Here is a 19,036-nt window from a genome sequence, read left to right on the forward strand (position 1 = left end):
GTGGCTCGTTTAGGGTGTTCTCGCGGCGAGCGTGGAGCAGATATAGCAGGCCGAATACGTGCCCGGAATTCGCGAGACCCTTTAATCATGTTTGACTTCCGAATTCGTGATAATTCACGAAACGACGAGGAAGAGGCGGCTCTGACGATGAACCGTGTTGCGCGTGCCTCGTGCAGTCTTTCGTATCGTCTTGTGCACCCCGTAGGGGGTGCGAGTGTGTAAAATCAATAGGGATATCTTTCAATAGGATTTAACCGCTGCGCCAGGAATCTGCTCGCAGCAGTTTCATAACGCGTTTACGACTCTTCGCCGATTCTGTATCGTTCGCATTTAATGGCCGACGTAAATGAACTTCGGGGTGCTTGGAAAATCGAATGGGAAAATTATCTGGCTGACTTTAGGGTCCTGTGGTTAACTCTCACGATGTGTATGCTGATTTCTTGAAAGTTCCTGTTGCTTGAGAATTAGGGGATTATTTATAGTGGTCGATGGGACGAAGATCGTTCGAACATTAGTCTTTAGCATGAATCTTTTCGGGGATTGGTTCTGTGGGGTTGTTTAACTTGCAGTCCCAGTTAGTTGGATTTTATGGGTGATAGAGACGGGGTTCAGAGGGGGTGAAAGGTGGTCCAGAGAAGAGAGAAGAGTCTATAATTTGTTTAGTATGTGTATTATGTAGTATTAGGGTAGTTTTGGTAATGTGAACATTTTTTATTTAAGGGAGGTTTGATAGAATATTCTGATGCGAATTTATTTATTTTTCTTTGGTCAAATTTGTGTGTCTTATTGAGAGGTTTCTGAGGATTGATGAGAATTTCTCTACTGTCAGATTTTTCGGTTTTAGAGTGCTGGTAATAGGTAAATCACTGTAAGAATGGAATAATTTTTTAAATAGGTACTAATTAGTCATTAATACTATAATTACCGATCTTTAATATCCAAGTACCTAAATATACTACATGTAGTGCAAAATTTTGACTGGATGGATATTTGCAATATTAAATTTTTGACTTTCCCTCAAGAATAGAATTGGCAACCCTTCGTCGTTAACACTAGAACTACTGATTCTTATCTAAACATAAGGTACCTAAACATAGCAGTGGTAGATAATAGTAATTTTAATGGTACCGTGAAAATAAATAAATATATTAATTACAATTTTATCTCAATACGAATTAAAATTAATTTTCCTTTTTTCTAGTAATCGCAGAAAGGAAAATTCCAAAAATTTTCCACTGGATTGTTAGCTCTGATGTCGACACAAGCAACAAAATTTTTCCCTTCTACATCGGATAATCGAATATACGAAAACTACAAACGAAACAACGAGAAACGCAATGAAAGTTTCGTGTACGGGAATGCAGGGAAAATATTTCCACAACTACCATAACTCCATGTTCATCCTCAGCCACGAAATACGCGAAGAACACTTCTCTCGAAACTCGGGCACTTTACGTTCTCGTTACCTTGGAGATACGAGCATATAAACTTGGCTGAAAGTGAAAAAGAGAATTCTTCGTGAGATTTCGAAAGTTTAATTATGATCGGCACCCCCGAGGACTGTTTCAGCGTGGAACACGCAGGAAACCCATCAGAGAACTGAATTTTCGAAGACACAATCGAAGTCACCCCCGAGGGATTCCCATTCTGGCCACTCTTTTCGCTTTATCCATCCTGTGAGAACGGTCGCGAGGGTGCTTGACATTATTCAAGCTCATCCTCATGGTTTCCTGCAGTAGTTATATCTGCTTCTTGCTTGTTGGATTGGTTAAACTTCTAATTAGTTGAAAAATTAATTCGTACGTCCACAAAAGCTCTGGAATTTCGTGCAATTTAATATTAACTTTTATCCTGCAGCCTTCGTCTGCATTTTCACGTTGATTTAATATTTGTTAAAAAATAAAAAATTCGTGGCCTCAATTGTATTCTGCCAAATTCAACACTCTGAGAAATATTCCTCTGGAATTATCTTTTGGACAATGTTTATTACTGTATCACTTTTTTAATCAAAATGATGCTGTGTGATTTTTCAGAATGAACAAAGATTCTGAAAATTTTAATATTATTTTATTTTGGGATTTATTTGAAATAGAAAAATCCTATTAAGAACCGTTCACTCGTGTGAAAAATAAAGCAGGATAATTAACACCCCTGAAATAATAGGAGAAAGAATAGCAAAGAAGATGGGATGACTAATTATTGATATAAATTGAGCAATTAAAATAATTAATATTATTTCCACATTTTTCACTCGGATATTAATTGTCACTCGCAGAGAAGGAGTTAAAAATATAGACAAAGCAAGAATTCTTTTATCTTTGAGGATCTATGCACGTTCGAGGGAAGAAGATTCAGAGTTTCATGACGATCACGAGACAACGGTCGTTTAAAACCCGCTGCAGAAATCTCCGAGATTTCATGGAAGTGAACACGAAGAATGAGGGAAACTGCCTCAGAAGATGCGCTCTTTAATCAAGAAAATCGCTTGTATTTTCTCGTCTCGTTCGTAAAGTGTTCGTCCCACTACGTCAAATGCAGCTGAAGAAACTGTTCTGTGTTATTACATCTATAATTGAAGACAAGCCTTAAGGCCTCGCGAGTTCGAGTTTTGACACTGTACGATTTACGCTCGTTAGCGAGCGTTTTCTTCTCTTCGCAACGGGATATATGTGTCTTTTGGAACTGGAGGTGCTCGAAAATAAAACCAACCTTCTTCTTCGAGGAAAAATGAAATTCTCGACCTTTCTTGGAGTTATTTAATCGTCTAAAAACGTGACGAAATATTATTTATTTAAAAAATTAATCCCGATATATCACACTCAAATTTATACGTATAAACTAATATCAATCGAAGCGAGGTACGACTTTGAAGAAGAACAGGATTTTTAATTTAGATTAAAGTAATCTAATTTTAACGATTTGATGTAACAATATATTTCTGGAAAATGATTTATCGATTTAGAGGGTGTTTTGTTTAATTCGCATGGAAAAATGAATTTTTCCAAGTTGAATGGAAATGAAAAGATTTCAATTATAGAAGGTGGAATTAAAATTTAATGAAAATATAAAAGAACCATAGAACCCAATGAATGGAAATAACACGGATCCTTGTGAAATTTAATTAATCTCTAATGAATTGATCACGACATACTCGACAGGGAAAGTAATATTAAAAAATCATCGAACTAAGGCAGATTGAAGCAACATTTAAATTAAGTCGACATTGTGTGCGTTTAAAACTGAGATGAAATTACCTAGCACTTAGCATTATAACGTTGACTTAGCATTATAACCGTCAGTCTTTACATTGAGTACCAAGGGTACACTGCAGCGAGCTCTTTAATTGGAGTGTATTAAAACGATCACGGTAATATTCCCAGAAAAATCATGCTCATGATGGACTCACTCCAAAAATCCTGACACCGACAAATTATTGTGAAATCTCAGATAACACTTATTAACATATATTCCACAATTTTTAATGAAATTTTGAGCGAGTGCCAACGGTACCGAATTATTATAAAATCACAGGCACGGTGATACCTATTAATATATATTCCACAATTTTTAATGAAATTTTTAACCGGCACCAATACCACCGAAGCACTGTGAAATCATAGACACGATGATACTTATCGATACATATTCCAAAGTTTTTGATTAAATTTTTAACTAGTACCAGCAGCACCGAATCACTATAAAATCACAGGCACGATGATACTTGTCGACATATATTCCACAATTTTTGATTAAATTTTCAACTAATACCAAGAGCACGGAATCACTATAAAATCAGAAATACGATATTAGTTATGGATATACATTCCACAATTTTTAATTTAATTATTAGCTAGTACTAGCAGCACCGAATTATTATAAAATAGTACGAGACTTATAGATAGATATTCCACCATTTTTAATTTAATTATTAGGTAGTACTAGCAGCACCGAATCACTATAAAAACAGAGATACAATATTAGTTATGGATATATATTCCACCATTTTTAATTAAATTATTAGCTAGTACTAGCAGCAGCGAATTATTATAAAATAATACGTGACATATCGATATATATTCCACAATTTTTTATTAAATTTTTAACTAACGCCAAGAGCACCGAATCACTATAAAATTAGAGATACGATATTAGTTATGGATATATATTCCACAATTTTTAATTTAATTATTAGCTAGTACTAGCAGCATCGAATTATTATAAAATAGTACGAGAGTTATAGATAGATATTCCACCATTTTTAATTTAATTATTAGGCAGTACTAGCAGCACCGAATCACTATAAAATCAGAGATACGATATTAGTTATGGATATATATTCCACCATTTTTAATTAAATTATTAGCTAGTACTAGCAGCAGCGAATTATTATAAAATAATACGTGACATATCGATATATATTCCACAATCTTTTATTAAATTTTTAACTAACACCAAGAGCACCGAATCACTATAAAATCAGAGATACGATATTAGTTATGGATATATATTCCACCATTTTTAATTAAATTATTAGCTAGTACTAGCAGCAGCGAATTATTATAAAATAATACGTGACATATCGATATATATTCCACAATCTTTTATTAAATTTTTAACTAACACCAAGAGCACCGAATCACTATAAAATCAGAGATACGATATTAGTTATGGATATATATTCCACCATTTTTAATTTAATTATTACTACTAATTAGTATTAGCAGCAGCGAATTATTATAAAATAATACGAGACATACGGATATAAATTCCACGATTTTTAATAAAAATTTTAAGTAGTACGACGGAAAATTAGTCAGATTTGGAGTCATCTGTGTTTCGAATTGGGTACGCGACCCGTCCGTGTGGAATTTGGATTTCATACGTGAACATGCTATAGTCTATAGTACATTCGTGGATACAGGAGAACGGTTGAAGCTCGAATCGATAGAACCGCGCACTTATAGATAGTGGTCCAATAATATTAACCACGACTTCTCAGTCTCTTCGTCTATAAACGTTCAGCTATTCCTACGTTTCCATTCTATCCGAGTAAAGCACTTTTTCAACACACCCCTACGACATAGTGGTGGCACCGTGATTCGACGTGACACGGCTAAAAATGATCCCCGTGATTTATTTCTGTGTATAGAATTGCTTCGACCTGTTTCCCTTCCCACCCGTCATTTTTCTCCCTTTCTTTGAGAAATATTTTTTCCCGCAGATTATACTGCTAATGGTAATTCGCGATACGCGTATCTATACAGTTTCCGGATTTTCATGGCTGGATACCGATTGCTGCAAACGATTTGACGAGATGGAAAACTCATTCGTTCAATCTCAAAGCGACGTTTGAAAATTTATGGATTGCTTTCGCATTATGGCGAAATATTATTCGCGTTTGCAATTTATTTGCTCGAATAATTTCCGCGGATATTTCGCATTTTAAGTAGTATTATTTCTGATAATTCAGAAAATTGTGTCACTTCTATTTAACAAGTTTAAATTGAAAGACTCGAACAGATTGATTATATAAAACGTTATTCAAGAAGCAACAGTAATAAAAATAATACAAATTTCGCAATATTTACACTGGATCACTGGAAAGAAACGAGACTGAAAAATCACAGAATTTCTTGAAACTTAAACACCCACAAATTTACACTGGACCACGAAAAAGAAAGGACAATAAAAATTCCGATATTTCGAAATATTAAACAAATTTATGAATTTACACTGAATCAGAAATTACACTGAAAAAGAAAACCAAAAATTTCGAAATTTTATTCATTCGACTACCGAAGAGAGAACAGAAAAATTAAAAGATAGAAAATAAACGAAATAAACGAAATAAAAATTTCGAAGCATTCAAAAATTTCCAATTTACATCGAGTCGTGGAGGAACAGGCACAAATTCCAAAAGTTCCGAATATGCCACAATCCTGAGGTGTACACTGTATCACTGGAATATAAACGATCAGCTTTCTCCGAAATCGTGTTAGTCGCTTGGTCGTTGTAACGAGTAATTAGCTCGACCCACGATTAATCAGGCGAGTTTCTGCCTTGGAATCACGGAAAAGCGCACTCGAACGATTTCGCAATTACGTCGATATTTCGGCAGCTCACGCGAAAACGATATACATTTATAATATCAGTCTCGTTGTTAGTCACTGTTCTCGGCTATCGAGAAACGTCACGACACGTTAATTACGTTTAGCGCGCTATTCCTCTTTGTCATAACTAATTCACTCCAATACGCTCCCCTGTCCTTTAAGATAACGCTCGTTCGGCTATCGACTGGCCTAGATCCTTCTCAAGGACGTTCTCACCGCGATCACCGTTCAATTATCCATACCCCTAATTCGATACTTCGTTGCATATTAAAAAGATCCATGGTAATTGGAATTCGCGTCCACGAATCTCTCTGTTTGATCGTTGGATCTCTGTAACAGGAGTGATCGAGAGAAATACGCTATAAATGATCATTTGGATCCTTGAGGTGAACCAATCTTTACTTGTAATTAAAATTCAGTGTAGTTGAACGTATTTGTATACGAAGTTATGGTAATTAGTATGTATTTTTCACAGCCTCAGTCAATTATTGGATATTTGTGGTGAATTTTACTCTCAATTATTGAATATTTTTGGTGATATAAGGAGTGATTTATTAAGAGATTATGATATAGATAATAGTTTCAAATTTTATGCTTGCTAATTTATAAATTTCGAATTTTGTGTCAAAATACATTTGGAAATATTATTTTAATGAGATATAGTAATTAGGATTTCTTCTTATTAATTAGTATGTATTTGGTACATCCCCATGAATTTTTCCACTCAATTATTGGATCTTCTTGATGATACAGAGAGTGATTTATTAGGAGATTATGATATAGATAATAGTTCCAAATTTTATGCTTGCTAATTTATGAATTTCGAATTTTGTGTCAAAATACAATTGGAAATATTATTTTAATGAGATATAGTAATTAGGATTTCTTCTCATTAAATAGTATGTATTTTGTACATCCCCATGAATTTTTCCACTCAATTATTGGATCTTCTTGATGATACAAAGAGTGATTTATTAGGAGATTATGATATAGATAACAGTTCCAAATTTTATGCTTGCTAATTTATGAATTTCGAATTTTGTGTCAAAATACAATTGGAAATATTATTCTAGTGGGGTATAATAATTAGGATTTCTTCTTATTAATTAGTATGTATTTTGTACATCCCCATGAATTTTTCTACTCAATTATTGGATCTTTTTGATAACGCAAAGAGTGATTTATTAGAAGATTATGGTATGGATAATAGCTCCAGGTTTTATGGTTGCTAATTTATAAGTTTCAAATTTCACGCAAAAATACAATTGGAAATATTATTCTAGTGGGGTATAGTAATTAGGATTTCTTCTTATTAATTGGTATGTATTTTTTACATCCCAAAGAATTTTTCTACCCAATTATTGGATCTTCTTGATAACACAAAGAGTGATTTATTATTAGATTATGGTATAAATAATAGCTCCAGATTTTATGGTTGCTAATTTATAAATTTCGAATTTCGTATCAAAATACAATTGAAAATATTATTGTAATGGGATATGGTAATTAGGATTTGTTCTTGTACGAATATTTACGTTGGATCGTTAAAGCATTTTGCCACCGCCAGCTATAAACGGTCGATTCGAGGAATACACCATGTATAATTGTTTGGACGTTTGTAGAAACAAATTTTCCAAGTGCTTACGGTTCGCTGAATTTTCGGAATCGAATTAAAATTCAATATGCTCGAAGCTGTTAACGTGGGCCAGACCAAATAATGGAAGATGATAAAAAATTTGAAATTACTGGTTACAACTTCATTAACGCGTGAAAGATAAAATGGAGAACGCGAATATGGGATGGAAAATTTTGGGCGAAGTATCGTAAATTTGTAGCGACTTTTATCGTAAAATGTCATACGAATCCCGTGATAAAACGCGTCGCTGAAAGCGAAACAACGTAACAGAGCGTTGTTACACAAAAGCTGAATACACCGATCCATTCAATGGCGCCGGAAACCACCATATATTACCGAGATACATGGAAACTTTTATGCACCGACTTCTAAACAATGAGCCATCGCGAATATAATTTTTAGAACGCGTTTAATATCACGGAACAAAAATATTCGGTGCAATGAAAAATCGCCAAGCAACGTCATCCCAAAAAATCGTATAAATTTACATTTGCTATTTTCAAAAATATAACGGAGGAATATTCATAACGAGGAACTCTGAACTTTACTATTACCATACAACGATATGGAAGATTATCAAAGAACATTGTCCAATTATCGTAAACATGTGTCACTAATGTTAACACTCGATGGAAAATTAAATCATTACGGTACACTAGAATTATCGATACTTAGGACAATAATCTGATAAGAATCTGGATGAAGTATCGTGCACAGTCAAATACAATGTCGAATATTTATATATTTGCATTTAGATTAAATAACAGCTTGACTTGATACACTGCCTTGTTGAAATTAAGATAGAACAGAGTTCCTAGGTTTCTAAAGAATTATTTCAAATTCAAAAATTCCGATATTTGTATAATATAATATATCAGCAAACAAATGCAAAGAAGAATAAAATTTTTAGTCATGAATAAACTATATTTGTATCAAACTTATCATCTATACTAATATCTAAAATTCCTCTGCACAGGAAGGACCACAACAAAATGAACGAGGAACCTGATCCATTCACCTGAGAAATCTCCATGGACCAACAGTGTCAGGGATAATAAATATCAATTTGAGAATTGAAGAATCCCTTCGGTTTCAACTGTAAAGTGATTCCTTGGCAACACGGAGGTGACAGGAGGAACGAAAAAGCGAACTCGCGCGAGAATCCAGAGAAACACGCTCATCCCAGCTTCCCCAGCTCTGAGCCAAAAGGCCCTGCTAATCATCTCGGAAGCATTCGCGCTGAGAAAGCGTGCCAGCGTCTCGACAACAAAGGGAGGCTGGGAAAGAGATGAGAAGACGAGTGTTCCTAAAGGCGGGGATCCATCGACGTCTCTCTGTTATGTCTCTCTGTTATGCCTCTGAATCCTCTGGCTCGTTTAGCGCGAAAGGATCGGCCCTGTAATCGGGTCGCGACACGGAACACTCGAGGAAATTAGGAGAAAATTTCACGCCGGGAGACGAGGAATCGATCAACCAGGCTCGCCCACGTTTTCAGACGAGCGTTTCGAGTGGCGTGTGCAGCCGAGAGGCTTGGGACGCTAGCTGATATGCACGACGCTGGAAGGAAGAGGGAAAAAAGGGCAAGCAGGAGTAAAATCGAAGGAATTACGATTGCGGATCGATCGACGCACGCTCGACTGGTACACTGATCGGTACAAAAGCTGGCGGGCACAAAGAAAAATCGCCGGGACAAAGGGAGGGAGGATGGTCTCGAAGGGACGAGCGTGAGCTGCGGGAGAAGTTGATGAACACGAGTGACGGTAAACGGAGAAGTCAAAGGTAAAACTGAGGGGAAAAGTTCTCCAGGACAGAGACAAATGTCGTCGAACGACCGTTCTCCGGAATAATCATGGAAAAATGTAACTGGAACGATGCTTTTCTTTGCAGGATGATCCAGGGCCTAGGCTTTTAGGACCCTCTAGACCGGACGTTCTCTTTGAAGCTCGCTGTAATATTTATCACCAGGCTCGGGGAATCTGTGTGTACGTTGACGATGTAAAAGCAAGAATTTCCGACCCTTCTTTATGAGCGTCGAAAAAGGAGCAATGGGACAAAAAGACTGGTTATCGATTTCACGTGAGAAACAACCGTGCAGATCCGTAATCTCTGTATTATCTTTGCAGATCGTATATGAAAAAGAGAAGCAAAAAGGAATTCCAATTCGCGAATTCTTCTCCTAATTCCTGACCATCGAGGAGCATTAAAGATACCGCGGAAGAGGGTCTTAATTGGAAGGGAAACCCTTATAAAGACGGGGGGTTAAAGGAGATTTATGTACGACTTCTAACCAAGAACCGCCAAAGGAAGACGATAGCGAGTGGAACGAAGGCGAAGAACACCGAAGAAACAGCCCTCTTAAGGAAGCTTAGGAAACCGTACAACTTCCGACAGAAATTCCTCAGCGATATTGGTGTAAAAACGAAATCACGAATGGAAAGAAAATTCGAACGCGGATGATAGGAATAAACGCGATGCGGGGTGGTGTAAAGAGATGCAAGGGGTTGTTTGGTGAAAGAAAAAGCGGTACTCACGATGCTTGTTCGTCGGCTGCCTGCTCTCGAACGGGGCTTGCGCTACCTCTGCTCGCTGGTTGCTCGCTGGTCAGACTCAACACGACCGGAAACGATTCGAAAAACAAGAGTGAACGTGTCTCGTGACGATGAGAAGGGAAGAAAAACACGGGGTGTCGCGTTTTACAAGCGCATCGTTATACGCCCTGCGACATCGACGACGGTGTAGACGGTGGAAAATCTATCGGTGGCACGGTCTCTCGACGATGGGACACGAGTGCGCCTGACCGCTGGCGGACACGAACATGGCCGACCCGACGAAATCGATAAAACACGTTACGTTTTCCGCCGTTTCGACGGAGCCGACGCTCTGCGCCTTCCACCCCCTCTGGACGGATGCGTGCGCCGGAGTCGTCGTCGTCGACGACGCCGGGCACAACGTTGTCGTAGGCGACGTCACGCTAGACCATGCTCCATGCTCCATTCTTCCACCTTTTCCGCGATCTGCCCTCATCTTCCGTCATATTTCACACGCTCCAAAGGGTACGGAGAGTATAGGTGCTCGCGAGACGTCCTCTTAAGCGTTTAGGGTCTGAGAAGATACTATTAGACGTTGGCAGAGTATAGAGGGTGGTTGGAGGAAATTCCGATTTTTCTTTCTCGTACAGACTCGTTCGTTTCTCTCAAATGTTTTTCGAGCTTTTTGCCAGATGGAGAATGGGTAACGATTACATGGAATTGCCTTTTTGCGAGGCTGTTAACGTTAGGGCGAAGGGAGATGGCACAGAAAATGACGATAATCGAATCGAATCCCTCTGGGGTGGACGGTTCAGACATCAGAGGATTAAAGAGGCATGCGAATAGAGTTAGGGACGGGTGACTTAGAGATCTTTAAATGAGCAAAAATAGGTCTTATTTAATCATGGCACGCGGGCATTGGCAGCGTTACAACGGGAGGAAAACTGGAAACGAGTCGTGAGATTCTTTTGTTGATTTGTAGCGTTCGTTAGATGACATGTCATAGGTGCTGTGGATAGTCCAGGGTGTTTTTATAAACGTCTAATTATTGTTACAACGGGTGGAAACGAATTGTGAGATTCTTTTGTTGATTTGTAGCGTTCGTTAGATGACATGTCATAGGTGCTGTGGATAGTCCAGGGTGTATTTATGAAGGTCTAATTATCGTGAGTTATACAATACGTGGATGAAGACTGAGGAAGGTATACATTAAGATTCATCGTAATCTTAGCCTATGACAGGTCTGAAAATATATGAGATCTAGTAAGACGATATAAACGTTGGGAAAGTACGATCAAAACGTCTAAAAATCGATGGACCAGGATCTGTCTGTCAAAATACGATAGGATTCGTGTCGTATCACCGAGAGTTCGAAAAACTGGAAACAAATCGCTGCGAGAGTCAAAGGAAGCAAGTCAATCGCTTCTCATTGAGCAAAGACCTCCGCCAATCCATCAAGAGATAAGGGGAATGATGACAGATAACCTCCAGACCAAAGAACCTAAACGAACCATCCTAGACTCGAGGAACAGAAGTTACCAGGGCTAAAGGATACCAGTGAAACCACATAGAGATCCAGGACAAACCATGCAGAGATCACAGGGCACTTGAATTGTACATGCTAGTGTCTGATGGACCCTAGTCAGACCACCTGTCTATATAGACTCCTACCCAGGTTCCTCGGGCTCTGGGTGACCCAGCTGGGATCCGTTGACCTCTGAATTATGCCACTCGAGTTCCTTCATCTTTGGATGATCTGGTCATGTTCCGCCTACGAGCTGATAAAACTTTGCTCCCGTATTTACGCGATATTCTTTCACTCTCTTGCCTTTCCTCTGCTTCCACGTTTGCCTAATTTCGCGTGAAAGACTCCACGCTATTCGCTCCTATCGATTGCTACCTTTTTTCGAAGCAATTATTTCAGACGTTGCTTTGTGTCGAGTCAAGGTGTCATAAATCTAAATATAGATGGGTTTGGAGAATTACATGGCTGAAATATTCGGGCGATTTCATATGTCGATCGAGGTTTGGTTAAACTGGAGGATTAGTTCGGCGTAAGTGAGGCTAAATCGGTCAAATAATTGAATGTATATACCAAGCATCGAATAGTTTCAAGCTTGACTAGCTACGAATTTGATTTAAAGTTGCTGAGTGATTGTGATGGATGAACGAGTTTGCGCAAATTTTTGTTCAGATCTTGAGACGCGATATGGACTGGACTTCGATAAATTGCCTTCTCTGGCATGATTAATTCCAAGCTAGGATTAATAGTGCTTGTATATTTATTTTTCTACGATACAAATCTCGCGATAAATGTAAATACTCGTTATTGTTATAGTATACTAAATGACTCTCAAATTAATATCCTCGTCTCTGACTTGGCAATCATCGTAATCAAGTACCTATTCGAGACACGTAGAGCTGTATAGAGGCTAAACACTGTTCTTTGGCTCGCTATAAAGTTAGAATGAAACGGTGTAGAGTTGTTGCTTGTTTTGTTGGCTAACTGTCGCAGGAACTTGTAGATGATTGAAATTTAGTGAACTTCAACATTCGCTGGTAGTTCTGGCAACTTGTTTAAAATGTCGTTTGCCCATGTTTCGTCGTTGTTTGACTTGTGTAACAATAGGATATTATATACAAAATGGCGTTCACCCTTTGATTCACCCCTTAAAATCAATCTTCGTTTCCAGAATAACTCTTCTATATTTCTATTCTTCTTTTTCACGTTATTATTCTAATTGGAATGGACTATCCATAGCTGAGAATCTTTTAGAAGACAGTGACTTAATATTCTTGGTAATATAAATAAAAATAAGATAATTGAAATGAAACTCGTATTTAATATAATGAATTGTAATGCAGCCTACGCTTGTCAAGACCAACTCCATAATGAAACTTTAATGATTCCACTTCCGTAGTTAAAAAGGTTATCGGAGAATCGGAATTGAATGCAGGGCATGGAAAGGACGAAGAATCGAGAATCCTCCTCGCGAGAGAATATTCCTGACGTAGACGATTCTCTAGTAAAGGAAAATCGATTCATAAGTCCAGCTCATTCATAGACAGGAACCCACGAGCGTTTAAGCCCCAAGAACGTCCCTCGTTGTAGAAACTTCTGGAGAAAATAGACCCATAAGAAAGCGAATATTTACGTATAATCACCTAAATCGAGAATAATTTCCTCAACGGTACACACACGTACGTTCTCGTGCTCGATAATGGCTTTCAAACACAGAAACGAACGTTCGAATTCATTTTCATTCCTCCTGTCTGCTCAGAAAAATTGTTAAAAATCCTCGTCCAAAATGAAATTGGTAGTAGCGACATGTATGTATTTTTATTTAATTTTTGGTTTATATAGATGATATTTATGAAATTGTAAAAGCGTAAAATTTCAATTTCTCTGGTATATTTATAATGATCTTGAATGGTAAAGAGGTCGTGTTGCTGTTGTTTATCTTTGATCTTCATTTTCTATGCCACAAAGTCGTGAACGCGACAAATTTCGTCCCTTTTTCTTTTGTCTACGCCCACTATGCTTCGTAGCTGTAAAAACACGACGTTACTTTTATTCTGCCTTTATTTTTCGACTCCTCTCGAGGGAAACGTGACGAAAATTTCGTACATTTCGAATTACACCTCGATTAATCAAATAAAAGCTGTACACGCGTTTATTTACTCCGAAAGTTGACCAACATTTTATAACGAAAAGGAATTACTCGAGAGAAATGACGAAATGCAATTTCCGAGGCTATTTGCTACCTTACGAAGAGAAACACAATATAGGAAAACATAGAAAATGTAATTAAAATAACGATATCACGAATCTTTACCGAGCGCATAAATTTGCACAGTGCAATTTAATTAACTTGTTTAAATTTTACGGTACATAGAAGTTTATTTACCAGCTAAGGAAAATTGAAAAAGTGTAAAGTGTCATTGGCAATTAAAGCTTTTGTCATGGGTGAATGCGTTTTAAAAATATCGTGTAATTAAAAATATGGAATCGTGAGATTGTCATAATTAGATAGTTGAAGAGAAATGAAAAGGAAATAATGGCTTCACGGAAGAACAAGTTGCATTAGTACGAGGTATTTTTTTACGTAGAATTTAAATTTTACGTAGATATTAAAAACTCCACGTGTTTTGACATGTTATTTGAAAATATAAAACGTCAGGGAAAATGAAAAAATGGAACGATCGCGTTTGGAGGTAGTAAACACCGGTTCCATGGTGTCCGCTGTTCAACAGAGTGGAACTTATCGACCAAATATCGACTCATGGAACTTGAGTTTGTGAACACTTGGTCGGGCATAACGCTGAAGAGCATCCTCGAATCATTATCTAGGGGCTAGTGCTCGACTTCGAGTGGGTCTCAGGCTTTACTTCAGCGAAAGTAGTTCGGCCTGGTTGCGCCTTAAAACTTTATCATACTCTGTTGGTTGGCAGAGGCTGTTTTATCGAAATGGAAAATACAGGTGTAATCGAGCAAAACGACCCATGGTCGAACGATCTAAACGAATCGGATTTGAATGACACTCCAAACGAAATATCGCCGACATTGATTTATGAAAACGACTCAGAGTTGTCTGTATTGGGTAGTTCTTATCGAGTTCCAGATATACTGAAGAAACATATCGAACCGATAGTTCTTGATACGTCGCTATCTTACGTGAGTATGTGCCTATCGATAACTACGTAGTCCGTGGATTGCGGTTTAAGGCGCGTACATTTAAATCTGACCGAAGGATAAGTATATACTTACGAGTAAATTCTTTTTATTTAAGGTGCTATTTAATATTGTAATTTACTTTCAGACTTTAAGTTTAACATAGGACACTGTATAATAAATTTGTGTGAAAATTTTCAGATTCCTGTTTATACACACCTGAAGACGTGTGATTTGAAACCGATCCAAAGACCCTCCACTCCACCTATTTTGGCGGGATTACGATTGAAATGTCAGTGAGTAAGCGTGCATATATTCAAACTACGCATTCTTTTAGATTAGTCAAATGACATTTTTCCTGATTACCGAAATTTTTAGAATTTAATTTTAAGTAATAAATTCATTTAATTTCAAATAATAAATTATCAGGAATTAAATAATATAAAAATAGTGTGGAGGAAAAGAGTTTGAAAAATTTCAGGAATGATATTGAATCTTGCAAATCTTCCAAAGTCTCCCCGTCAACTGGAAGAACAAGTAAAAAGAGATCGTCTGTGACGTTGAAACCGCGGGAAAGTGAAAGAACTGTGAAAATGGAATATCAGATCCAATAGTAACTATTTTTCTAATATACTTAGTAAATAAAAATAAACATATATTATCACGTTAATGTAAAATATGTTTTTTACTATTATTCTCGCGCGAGTTAACCTCTAACAACGAAAATAAAAATTTATGAATATTTTTTACAAAAATGAAGAATATGATCAATATATACCTGTTAACAAGCACATTTTATTTGTTTCTAAAATGTACTTGCTGATAATCTAAAAGAATTTAAATTATATTTACGCCATAGATAAAATATATTTTATGCGATTCGTATACTCTTCTGTCTAGTTTTTATTCGATGCCAGTATAGTTGTGATCTGTGGTGTGACCGCGACAAAATGTACGGAGTAGGTGGTTCTTACGATTAGGTTATATTTAAAGTATTTATCTTTGAAAGAAATGTCGATTCATTATAGTTAATTGCGACAGTGCTTAATACTGTGAACGACGTAGATACAAGATGCGACAATGAAGAAACTCAACGAATTATTCACAGTCTGTTTCTTGTTGCACTATTTCTATAGTGTTTGTACGACGCATTTGCTCATAAACGTAAAAAATCAGGTATCAATCCTTTTCCTACAATATATATGTTATAACAAATGAAAAATGTAACGTTGAATAAAAATTATTTCGATATTGTTTCATGCTTAATAATTCATTCCGATAACCTCAATTGTGTACCATTTGTGTGATTTTCATTTTCAGGGTGGTGATATTCTGTTGGAAACAATTTCTTCAAATGTTACCGAAGATGTTATTACTTTGGAATTTCAGTGTTCAGATGGCACATTAGTAACACAACTTATCGACTTCAAAAATGTAATTCATTATCTTGAAATTGTATACTTTTCCGATATGTTATACAAAGAAAGATAAGATATTTATAAAGATATTTTATTTGTTTTTTCAGGAAGTACAAATAATAAAAGCCTTAGTGCTTGGTGAAGAAGAGCGTGGTCAGAATCAATATCAAGTTTTGTGCTTTGTTAACCATTTTTTCAAAGTGGATTTCATATCTTCTGATGCAATGTCTAAATTGCGACAGAAAAATCCTGGCACCGTACGTGTGGCAGAGGAAGATAAAGGCCATGTGAATTATACCATGGACTTATTCTTAGATGTATCTGAATCCAAAGATATCTCTAAACACATTGCATCACTTTGTGGAGAAGCAGCTGGATCTGCTTATACTAGAAACGAAGATATAAAACAGTGGATTCAGAGGCCTGGTAAGTCTTGCTAAGGAATAAAATACATCAAATTTTCCAAGATATAGCTCCAGGTTTCGAAATTTCTTTGTTTCTTATTTTATTAGGCTCATCTGAACTTTCGCTTATGACAGCTGTGTATAACTTCAGCACAAATTCTTTAACGCAACAAGGTACAAATGATTCAAGGTCTCTATTTGTGACAAGGTGTGCAGATACATCAAATATGTGGGCACCTTGTACGTGTTCATTAGAATTATGTATCGGGTGGTATCCATGTGGTTTAAAGTTTTGTAAAGGTAAAGGTGATGGTAAAAAGGCAGCCACTCCTTATAAATGTGGTATTAAAACTTGTAAAAAGTGTTTTATATTCTCATACTATTCTAAAATGAAGCAAAATTGTTTATGGGATGAATGACATATAAGAACACTGTAGATGTATAGGTTTTACTTTATGAAAGAGAGTAGGGTTATCCAAAATATTAGGAGATGCAACTATCTTTCACATTTTCGCTTTCTTCTTTTTTCTTTCTTTCTTCTTTTCTTTATTGTTTAGAGATTGCATTTGCCTTATACGAATTGATAAATTCTTAAGGAAGCAAACCATTGCCAAGAAATCTTTGTTATTTATGTATATTCGAGGAGTCGTTATTGATCTCACCAAATTTTGAATCTTATTTCACATATATAAATCAATTATTAACCGTGATAATTTTTGTTCAGGGTAATTTCATCTGACAAAATTTTTAAACGTTATTTTTTTATCTTATATAGAAAGATATTTTAAATGTAGGGTTTATATGTTCTCTTTCATAGTATGTATCCATGGAAACAAATTAGGATATGTTAGATAATTTAAAATTAATCATTACAAAATGTTTAAACCCAATTGGTTCATTTGTGGAATCTCTGACGCTGTGTAGCTCTTCACTTGTACCTAGCAAAGCTAAAGACCTCACGTTAGCAATGAAATAGGAGAAACAATTTAAAACAGACAAAGGTGTCGATATTATCTTTGTGGAAATTGTTATTGATCGTGTGCTTTCTAAGTGCCAGTGTTTTTCTACATAAACATATACTCTGTGTCAGGGGTTCCATAATATTGGAAGCAGAATGGAAAAGGGTCCTTGGTACATGTAGTAAGGTATTAACAGACCTGTCTTAGATAGATTCTTACTTTTATAGACTGTACTGAATGGATGCATTTGTAACAATAACATTTGTATTTTACTAGGGTAACAAACTAAGTACTTTATAAGAAGAAACAAAAAAACTATTAGCAAAAGAAACTAATTCTAAAAGACTTACTTAGATCATATCCTATTATACGAGAAGTATTTAAGTTTACACTTATAATACGTCACATTCTCAAATTAATATTTATGTGCATTTATCAGAAAGGTAATCATTCCTAATGTACCTTATACTATATGCACAATGTGTCTTACAAAATACTATTTAACATAGGTACATTGTCACAGTTGAATGTGTGATTGTTTTAGTACTATAAATTCACGTACTTTGTCACAAAGCAACAATATTATTGTATAATAGAAGGCGTATAGTTAATGGAGGAGTTCGAATACGACTGTTTTTATTACCAGTTCACAGTTGAATAAAGGTAACGGCTGGCAATAAACATTCGCGTGTACACATCAGAAACAGCGTAGGTTACAAATAATCCATTCAGGATAACGTGATGACTTGCGCATCTAATTTACTCACATGTAGTGCCACGATGTATTAAACAGCGTGTTTGAGCATATACACGCAGTTCTTTCTTAAGTTATTAAAAATATAAAATGGTTGCTCAATTTATAATACAAATCAAAAAATACAATATTGGAATAGAATTTGTTATTACTTACAGGAAGGGAGGCATTAGATATAAATTTTTCATAAAATGTAAATAATTTTTAAGTATTTAAAAGAAATATTTTTAATCGTTTAATAATCTACGGAATATTTTTCCGAACAACGATTATTATTAAATTTAATCGCGACTTTTATAACGTCGAAAAACATAGAATTATAATTGTAAATTAGCGTTCGTATTTAATTTAATATTCAAAGACGTCAAAGTTAATATTATATTTTTTACAAGTGTATATTATTCGTCTCCAAGTTGAATAACCGATAAACCAACAACTTTTTGATATTTTTAATAATTTTGAAGAAACAATTACGCGTATTTACTCAAACGGTAAATGCAAATGTGTCTGTACAGAATTTTATACGTGACCTGTAAAGCTGCCGTTTACATAAGT

At 36.0% G+C, this 19,036-nt stretch overlaps 3 protein-coding genes across 5 annotated transcripts in view; 2 read left to right on the forward strand and 1 right to left on the reverse strand.

Moving 5' to 3' along the window:
* Positions 1–19,036, reverse strand: part of Syt1 (synaptotagmin 1) — a 47,027-nt gene that overhangs the window by 27,238 nt on the left and 753 nt on the right. For 2 of the 3 annotated variants that reach the window (XM_017908219.1, XM_017908216.1), the window contains exon 1: positions 10,278–10,555. The exons of the other annotated variant lie outside the window; for it this stretch is intronic. The gene's annotated coding sequence lies outside the window, so the exon portion shown is untranslated. Of the gene's footprint in view, positions 1–10,277; positions 10,556–19,036 lie in introns of those variants that run through there. 3 annotated transcript variants of the gene reach the window in all.
* LOC108553350 (uncharacterized) lies at positions 14,743–15,246 on the forward strand. Its single transcript, XM_017908221.1, has 2 exons — positions 14,743–14,949; positions 15,148–15,246. The coding sequence occupies exons 1-2, from the start codon at positions 14,743–14,745 to the stop codon at positions 15,244–15,246; spliced, it is 306 nt and encodes a 101-aa protein (XP_017763710.1).
* oaf (BRICHOS-like domain-containing protein out at first) lies at positions 15,882–17,187 on the forward strand. Its single transcript, XM_017908220.1, has 4 exons — positions 15,882–16,122; positions 16,267–16,380; positions 16,472–16,790; positions 16,877–17,187. Exons 1-4 carry the CDS (start codon positions 16,027–16,029, stop codon positions 17,185–17,187), a joined length of 840 nt encoding a protein of 279 aa, XP_017763709.1. The 5' UTR covers positions 15,882–16,026.

This window comes from Eufriesea mexicana, unplaced genomic scaffold (genome assembly GCF_001483705.2).
Source record: "Eufriesea mexicana isolate 0111107269 unplaced genomic scaffold, ASM148370v2 scaffold10264, whole genome shotgun sequence".
Taxonomy (NCBI): domain Eukaryota; kingdom Metazoa; phylum Arthropoda; class Insecta; order Hymenoptera; family Apidae; genus Eufriesea; species Eufriesea mexicana.